The following is a 9,894-nucleotide window of genomic DNA, read 5'->3' on the forward strand; positions in this document are numbered from 1 at the left end:
AAAGTTTCAGTCAAGTGTGATGTTGCTATCATTTGTGTCTTTAAAACAAGGCAAGGGGGAGGGCTCATGCAAAGGTCACGCTTATTATTTCCCGGAGCGGAATCTGGGAGGCCAGAGTAACCCTGAGCTCACGATAAGAAGGAATTTAAAGGCCTTGAAGATGTCTCGAATCAGGCTACATACAGTGGGGAGGAAAAGTCTACGCAGCCCTATCAAATTATTTTAAAACTTTTTCCACCGTAAATATTACCAAAAATTTGTACAAGAAAATAAAAAATGGGGAAAATATTGGTTGCACAAGGGTGCACACCCTCTTCAAAATTGAGATGCGATTGAGTTCTGAATGAACCAATCACCTTCCAAATCATGTTAAATGGGAGTCAGCACACAAACGCCTCTGATCACGGTCTTTTTTCTGAAACGAGGAGAAGCAATTACAACAAAATAAAAGCAGACATGATAACATTAAAAGACTACAACTGATAAGTTAATAAATGATGAAGCATGTCAATTAGAAAATAAATTAAATTTAGTTGTGCAGGTCATAGGTCCAATTAATGGCGGGATATATATATATATATATATATATATATATATATATATATATATATATTCACTGTACAGCTAGACATGGGAGTGTTGATGACATGGAATGGACATTAGAAAAGTCAACTTACATAGAAGAGACTCATCTTTCTAATGATACATGCTTATATATGAGTCACAGGTTAACAGTTCACAAAAAAAAGTAGCGGGGTCTTAGGCCTCTATATGTAGACTGTATTGAGAAGAAGCATGTGGCGAAGAAGTGTGCTGCTTGCATTGGGAGAAATGGAAAAACATAACAGTTTATTAAAAGTGGAAAATCATCACAGGAGCCTTTAAACATGATATACTTTTTTTTAATTTCCTTAATTTCTCTCACATGAATATCGTCACATTGTGTAAAAATAATCTAAATTTCAATTTTGACAACTAAACCGTTACGTATGCACTACATAGTACACTTTTGCAGCGCCTTGCTCGAGGACATATTGGCAGGAAAAGGGTGGAAAACTGACATTTTATCATATTAGTCCCAATTTCCATACTAGTTTAATTTTTAAGCATTACAAGCTGTAAGTACAGTGTTTATATTCTATTAGCAAATACAATAGTCCCAATTTCCATATTATATCTCATTGACCTTGTAAAAGCTACAGTGTAGTTTAGTTTACTTATCAGAAACTAATTACTGGGAGTGAAAACTTAATTAGAGTTTGTCAAAGTGAGTAAATACTGTAATTGAGTAGGAAGGAGGCATGTCAATGCATGTTGCTCACAGATAACAACTTAGTCCACTTACGTAGTTTACATACCAGTAGCCGTGTAAGATTTGATCACTTATGGTGAGTCATGTTCAAAACCTTCTGCCCTGAGCCCTCCCACCGTGACCGTCCCTCTCCCCTTTCTCTCCGCCTCATCTCCCCACCACTTTAAAAAAAAAAAAAAAAACATGCATAAAACGGCTCATGCGGTGCTGGCCGGGAAAAGACACGGACGTGACCGCGGAATCTGTGGAACCACAAAGCGGGTTTTGAGTGCGTGTGCTGCCCGGCCGAGTGAGCTTCCTGGCCGGCTTGTGTTCTCGCTGCTCCCGCTTGACTCGACTTCACCACCTCCGAACACTGGCGAACATGGGTTCGTCTTGGCTTGTGCTCCACGCTGCTGTTGGGTCTCTCTTGGTTCTGCTGGTTTCGGCCGACCATGGTAAATAACTTGTGCTATTAGCTAGTTGCTGTTGTTGTTGTTCAGTGTGTGGTCATGTTTTCTTCCTGGATGACCAGAGTCCATTTTAGTTAGACATTGGACCCTTTCTCTTTCAATTTAGTATTCTATTTGTACATGAAGAAGCTTTAATATTACTTTTTTCATCAGATTTTTTTATATATTTTTTTAAATATTAATATTTGTATTTCTTTCTGTCTACTTATTTGTGTTTACATAGCAAATCAATTTAAAGATTTAAATTTTAAATAGTTTAAATAAATAAATAATTTACTATACACTATTGTACAATAAATCAGTTTCCCAACCTATTTTGAGCCAACAAACTCTCCACAAAACAAAAATGTCATGAAAATTTAATTGCCATCTAGTGGAATAGTAGCCTACTGTATTTAATTGTTCAACTTCTGACTACACTTCACTAGCATAAACAAAGGTACTTATTTTGAATAAATGAAGACTTTTCAGCCTAACTAAGTGAAAATAGACAATTTACAGCGTCATACCTGACGATCTATATATAAGTATTTTTAATATGTGCCTAAATATGAAATTAAATTAAATTAAATCTGTCACAAAGCCATGCATGCTGCAGATAAAAATATTGCTTTGGTGCCAAAAGATGTCAGGGAACAATGTTGAAGTGAGGGGAGGCGCTTAATGTAGTCAGGCCATAGCTTTGTCTAATAGAAAAAAATTGCTTTGCCACCATCTTGCAGAATTTACAGACAATTACAAACGTTTGTTGTGTTGGCGATACTTGTGTAATTTTGCTTTCTTGGTAGGGCTTGTTTCATTGAAAACCAAATACATTTGGCCCAATAGAATGATTTGAAATGCCATTTGTCCGTTCCAGGCCCCCCAGAAAATTACACAATAAAAAAAAAAAGTTTTTAGAAAAGAAATGTAGCACTGTATCGTAACATAATAAAAGATAACGTAATGAAATGAGCTGGTTTTATAAAGTTTAATTTCTGCACAATGGGGCAGGCCGAAAGTGTTGTATGTGTGCCTTTAAGGGGCGTGACATTGGGAGCTGAAGTTGAACTGCGCCAATTTGGTCCGATAGCTTGCATGTTTTTATCTGGGCATGAGCTGTGACATGCTAGAAGGCGAGAAAAATGCCAGGAAAAGCCTACTAAAACAACTGGACTTTATGTGGGGTTAATAAGAATCATTAACATGACCTTGAATGTTATTGGTTCATTCTGAACATATCCCCAGTTGTAAGACACACGTGTGCAACCACATAATCTGAGTTATTGATTTATTTATTTTACTCCTCAAAAATGAATAGATTTTAGTTGTACAGGTATAGGGTCACAGTAATGGTGGATTTAAAAAAAAAAGGGTTTTCTTTGTCTTATTTTTTATATCTCATATCTAGCATTTAAACAGGGATGTGTAGACTTTTGTTGTTTTGTTATTATAAATGTTCAAATGTCACAGCAATGAGAAATCAGCACGGCCGTAGTATGATAATTTAAAAAATAATTTATTTTTTAATCAACAATGTTGGAATGTCACAGGGTGTTTCGTAAAAGAGTTAAATACTTCCTGGCCGTCTGGCTCCCTGTCATATTTTGACTACAAAACAAAACATTGGCGTTGCATAACTGTCTGACTTTTTGCTCTCTTTCTTGCGCTCTCTCTCTCTGTCTCTGTGATTCCAATTTTCCAGATGAGCGCAACATGGAGCAGCGCGAGATCACCTTTGACCTTGGCGCCATCATGCAAGGTAAAATGCGTGGGTGTGTATTTTACATGCGAGTGCGGAATCTTTGCCAAAACAGTTAAGGGACGCATGAGATTTTTGACGAGCCGACACTTATACTTACCTATTTAGGGCCTTTATTGCACTTTTTTTTTTTTTAGGCAGCATGGTGGAGTAGTGATCAGCACATCTGCCTTTTTGTATTCTCGTTAGCATACTGCTTTCATGAAGAATGGCACGTTTTAGGGATTAGGATTCTCAACTCAAAACTCAAAACCAGAAACTACACTCCTCCAGCTTGCACTTTTATTCATGTATTTATCAAAGATTAATGGGTTCATTAACAAAATATATTTTGCACTTGGCAGATAATAAAAACATTTGTCTTCCAGAGAGCCAATTACCAGAATCATTTGTGATGCAACAAGAGGCAGACTTGTCAGATCTGGTTGATACAAGAGGTACCATTTTGTCTTTTCACCCTTGTCGCCTTTATTTGTCTTTGGTTCCAGTACATAGCACACGGTCCATTGAAAAGTATGGAGTGGCAATTTTTGTGAATTGCCTGACAAACAAACAAAAAATATTCATGTAAAAATTGGGCGATATCCAGTTAATGCATTTATTGCATATTTTATTACATATCATGTTATTTTGTATTTATAGACTTTGCCGTGCCAGAAATATTGGACACTCCAAGAGGAAGAGGTGGGATATCAATACTGTACTGTATATTGGATGAAATATTTGAATAATCTTTTTTTTTTCCATTAATGCCTTTCTTTTTGCAGGTTCCAGACCAGCATCCTTTTCACCTAGAGGACGTATGTGTTTATTTTCCTCTTAACAGTTTTGATTACAACAGAACCTCTAAGGTCTAACACAGTCTGTTTCAGGACGCGGGTCAATATCAGATTTTTTTTTTTGGTACTTTGAAGAAATTACTGTAGGAAATAACAAATTTAAGATGGTCCTGGGTCAAATTATGGCCTTCATAAAATTTTTAATTGAACAAGCAATATAATGTTTTTACATTCCTAACAGTCATTGAAGTAAAAAAAACTAAACAACTAACAAACGTAAAAACACAGCAAACACATTTTTTTTCATTCATTTATCTCATGAAATTGTTGAATTATGTTAAATAATAAAACTGAAAATATTTGTAAAATAAACTTAATTTACACCTGCATTATTTTAAAATTTTAATTCAAAATGATTATACTACAAATAATATCATTATAAGTTTAAAGTTGTTGTAGAGAATGCTTTAAAGACTGCAAATTGAAATGTTAACTAATTTAATGACTCTAATTAAAGTAAATAAATAAACTGACTTTCATTTTAATTCATAGTTCATTTGCCTTTATTTTATCGTAAGCCTAAGAAATATCATTTATAACAAATCCAATATTTCTTATTGGAATTTGATTAGTTTTGGGGGGGAAAATCGCAATTGCAATATTGAGGGGAAGAAAATCGCAATGAGACTATTTTTCAAAATCATTCAGGCTTATTTAAGTGGATTTAATGTCAAATGATTTATTGTTAATAAAGAAATACTATTAATTCATTAAGTCTCTTATTTTATCTATAAATGGCCAGGCCCACTTGTCAGTTTTAAAAATCAACTGTGGCTAAAGTCAAAGATAACCTTATTGTGATTCTTCCCCCAAAGGTCGTCCAAGTGTCGGGTCCCGCTACGAGATTCCCATGCTGAACTATCCGGTTCAGTTCCCACTCGGGCGACCCACCTCCGACAATCTCCAAGCCATCTGTCTCCACGGAGACCTTCGCCCTCGCTACCCCGACTCCTACTTCCCCCGCTCAGGGTTTGGCCAACTGCGGCGGAGGGCGAGCGCCGTCAATAATGCAGAGTCGTGGTTGAGCGCGTGCTGCGCAGGGAATCAAACGTCGGGGACGGAGGCCACGCTTTGCTGCGCCACGCAGGCGGTGAGGCTTTACAGCTGTCTTTTTTTTTTTTATGTTCCACTTCGGCAGATCCAAAACAAAGCATGGTTATGAATAGACCAGATATCTTATATCCGCTGTTACCACCATGGGGTGTTTACTCAACTCTAGATAAGGGGGGGGGGGCATCATTTTAACTTCCGAGTAACCCGACATACAAGCGCTCTTCTTTTGGCATATTTTTACACACAAAAAAAGGAAAAAGCATACTTTACATCGTAGACTTGATGAAACTCGCATGTTTTCAATCAATTTGAAAGGCTTTGTGTTGATAAGCTTATTATCCATCACCCGCACAGACACAGCAAACAAGCCTTGGCATGCCCACCGTAGTGAAGCAGCCAGAGGGCAAACAATCTTCCTCTCACCACTGCTTTTAAGGACGTGGTTTTGCAAACAGCGCGGCTGCTTTCCTTCACCCAGCTTTGTGACCTCAGCTATGCGCACATCCTGACTTTCAATTATATGTTTTACACGACCTCTGCTGTCTAGTGGGAGCTGTCTGTGGAAAAATTCTGTGAGGAGGATTCATCCGTCAAGGATCGACTTTATCACTGCTGCAGAAAGGCCGGCCGCCAGAGGTTCAACTGCTTCCAAAACGACTCTCCCAATCCGCGCTACGAGCCGACCGAGGCTTTACCGATGGCCCCGGTTCCCTCTACAGTCGTTTTTAGCTTTGACAAAAACACTTGTCCCAGGTATGGAGCAGGATTATACGTAATGGCTTTACCAGTACTTAGGCAATACATAGGAGTAATAAAAAAAAAAAATACAATCACTGATTTTCCTCCACAATGTAACTCAATTTGCTTAACATCTAAAAGCAGTTACAAACAGTTAGAGATTTAAAAACAAAGTGAAGAAATAAATCACTTATACTAAAATTACACAAAAAATAAAATAAAAAAGCATACAAGAACAAGATTTTTGAAAACTCGCTTTCAAAAATACTTTGAAATAATACCTTATTGATAAGTATGGGAAAAGAGCATAGTTTACTTTTTAACATGGATGTAAAAGCATTTGCACTTTATTTGTATGTTTGGAATCTTTATTCATTCCTATTATTCATTCTAGTAGATAGTAAAGGATACCAGCAAATCGGGGGAACCGTATTATACACAAGTAAAGAGAGAGAGAGAAAAAAAAAGCTTTTTAAGGGGGAATTTGGGGAGGAGGCCATTTTATGCGCTTGGATGTTATTCACAGCATGTTACTGTATTTTTAGAGCAGGTTTGTTTGTAGTTTTTTCGAAAATGCTCCATTTTTGTTTGGTTCTTATTAATTCCCAAACGACTCTTCGACCTTTCTTCTTCTGTACAGCCAAACAGTATTACCCGAAATAAATACAAAATAAAATAAACAAGAAAGTTCATGTATGAAATTAATGGACAAAGATGAAAACAAAGGACATTTTTGCTGTTATCATAGTTTGTTTTAGTTAGTTTTGTAAACGTAAAATGTAGTTTGTTGTCATTGTGTTTCTTTTTTTTCCTTAACTAAAATTTATTTTAAATTTTTGGTTATTTCATTAGTTTTCAGTTAACTATAATAACCTTGATATGGAGGGAAAAAATCAGCAGAAATATTGTTGATGATGTTGAATGTTGTCTCAACCTATCATTGTTAACACCAATTTTAAATACTTGGAATTACAACAGTTGTACACCACAAAATGATTAAGACTTTTTGATTAACGGTATACAATATACGGTAATCAAAACTGGATCTTGCTATCTATTACAAAGACAGAAAATTTGCTACAGTTCTTGTATGTGGTCTGAGCTGTGCAATCATGTATTGCACTGAATTCTGCGCCCTAGCCAATATTGTATATAAAAATACATGTAATTAATCCTGTGAAGGATATTGATGGTTTGTTGTCGTTCATTGTCCGCACCTGTATTTCTAATGTAACCAGGATGCTCGAGTCAATTTGTACTGTACTCAACAGCACATCAGTGAGTCAACCAGGCCTCAGGGAAAGCAGAGGATCACAGCAGCCTGGTTCCCAGAAAAGTGAAATCAACTTCCCCCCAGGCCGACCCAGCCTGTCTAACGTGGAATCGCTGTGTCGCAACCAGAAACAGCGCCCCCTGTACAGCGTCAAGTGCCTGCCAAAAACCGGCTACGAGTTGCTGGCTCATCAGGCCAAGATCATTAATCGTATTGAGAAGGGATATAAACAGTGCTGCAAGAGAAACCAGGATGTGCTTGTGTGTGCTGGGCAAAAGGTAGAGCATCAACATTTTTATTTCATTTTGATTTTATTTTTCATTTTCTACCACTTATCATGTTCAGAGTCACTTATGAACTAGAGTTTTTAGTCACCGGTCAATCACAGGTCACATATAGAAAAACAATTCACAGTCACATTTAGGATCCAGTAATGTATATTATTCATCTACATTCATGTGTTTGGCCTGTTGGTGGAAATTATGAAAAAAAAACACATGTAAGCAGCCTAATCACCATAGGAAAGCCCATCTAGCTAAATGACTAATAATGCAAAACTAAAATAAATGATCTAAGAGATAATATTAAATAATAATAGATATTATTATGTAAGATTTTTATTTTAACCTCCCAATCATAGTAATAATCTGCGTGTGTTTCAGTGGAACGATGCGCTCCGCAGATTTTGCAGCAAAAAGGGTGGAAAGGTTGACTACGAGTGTTGTTTGGGCAACACGGCCAATGATACGCTCGACTGTTTCCAGTCCATGTCTCCTGACCCGGATTACAACGCGACGTTGTCCCAGGAAGAACTGTCTCCTAAAATCTGTCAGTCCCGCAAGATCATCAAGAAAGTGTACGTTTATTTGCTTTCTTATTTCGCTATGTGGATCTCTGACTACCAAAATGCAGTGTTACAGGCTTTTTGGATATAATGCTATCTTGGCAAGTAGAAGCATCACTGTAATTTGACTGCCTTTCAGGTTGCCTAACGACTTTCATGCCAAGAACATTTTAAACGAATGCTGTGCCCGGTCACCACAAGACCACACACCTTGCTTTCTTCAAAAGGTGAGTTGTCTCATGATACAACAAGTCAATTGCAATAGCTGAAAATGTACTTTAAACGGAGACAATATAAAAAAATAGAAATCGTTTTACCCCTTCGACATGCATTTAATCACAGTCAGACTTAATTAAAACACACTTTAAATATTTTAGAGTGTCTGTTCTCTCTCTCTCTTGCTCGCACAGTTCTCCAATTAAGAGGCAAAGAATACTTGCTTCAAGCTGTTTGTCACTCTCACACATGAAACAAAATTAAATTAAATAGGGAAGGAAACGTAATATCTTGTAACAAAAAGTGTTAGCTTAATGCTAACATAATTGGAAATGTCATAGATGAGCTACCAGAAATTAGCATAGACGTTTTGGTAATTATGAGCTTTCAAACTATTATTACATGCATGCAGCAGAAACGTATACCAATTGACATCCATATATTCTCTTTGTTCTGTAGAGTGACTGGCTTTTAGTTGGGCAGCTTCTCTGCCTTTTCTTGCTATTATACATAATTATCTCTTTCAATAGACCTCAGTGCTGCCTGGCATGTTGGGGTACAATATGGAACTACACTGAAGGCCTGCAGTTCTAAATTTGGACCAGCCTACTGTTAAAACCCATAAAAGATGATAGCTTAAAAAAATCTGTGATGTAGTGGGGCCATGAACTGTGACATAGCTGGGGAACACTATCACTTTTTTAATGAAAAAATATTTTTAATGAATAGGTACCTCCACATTTTTTTATTGTAATCTTATTTTCCTATATAGGTTGAGGAAACATCTGTTAGCATGTGTAGGTCAAAGAAGCCGTCCCATCCTATTACCCGCCGCTGTTGCCGCATGGCTCCTCACGAGCAGCCAAAGTGCGTCGCTAACTTTGTCATGGATGCCATCACCAAGGCAACCAAGGTCTCCAACCAGAAGAAGAAGAAAAGATGCCCCCTTTAAAAGTGCACCGTGAAGAATGACGAGCTTGCAGCAGCTGTGACATATGATCACTGAATACGAGTACTTGTCTTGCACAAATGCCACTTTTTAACACGTGGACCAAATTTGTGCTTCATCTACTGCCAGTATTATTTGTATCTTTATATCTAAAGGTCATGAGATCATCTCTATCCTGAGTGCTTTACTAAAGAAACATATTTTTAAATTGTTTAGTGCTTACTTTTTGAACCAGATTGTTGTTTTTGTGTGTCACTGTATGTACCACTATTTTTTTAAAGGCTGCTCTAAATATGTATTTGGATTAATATGCATTTTGTTGTTTCTTTTAAAGACACAAGATCGATTTTCTTCTGTTTGGATTGGTTTCTTGTCTATCTTACATCTAAAACAGTTCTAATAAAGTTAGTTTTTTTCTAAAATGACAAAGGATTCTTCGTAGAATCTGTTTGTTTCATCAATTCGCCGGCAATATTT

General features: G+C 36.9%; 1 protein-coding gene across 1 annotated transcript; it reads left to right on the forward strand.

Annotated features, from left to right (window-relative positions):
- The first annotated feature begins 1,501 nt into the window (after window positions 1–1,501).
- Window positions 1,502–9,846, forward strand: ecm1b (extracellular matrix protein 1b). Its single transcript, XM_077576699.1, has 11 exons — window positions 1,502–1,749; window positions 3,449–3,505; window positions 3,874–3,942; window positions 4,148–4,189; window positions 4,273–4,305; window positions 5,160–5,434; window positions 5,945–6,150; window positions 7,407–7,686; window positions 8,071–8,264; window positions 8,392–8,479; window positions 9,241–9,846. The coding sequence occupies exons 1-11, from the start codon at window positions 1,677–1,679 to the stop codon at window positions 9,418–9,420; spliced, it is 1,497 nt and encodes a 498-aa protein (XP_077432825.1). The 5' UTR covers window positions 1,502–1,676; the 3' UTR covers window positions 9,421–9,846.
- Window positions 9,847–9,894: the final 48 nt, after the last annotated feature.

This window comes from Vanacampus margaritifer, chromosome 9 (assembly GCF_051991255.1).
Source record: "Vanacampus margaritifer isolate UIUO_Vmar chromosome 9, RoL_Vmar_1.0, whole genome shotgun sequence".
Taxonomy (NCBI): Eukaryota; Metazoa; Chordata; class Actinopteri; order Syngnathiformes; family Syngnathidae; genus Vanacampus; species Vanacampus margaritifer.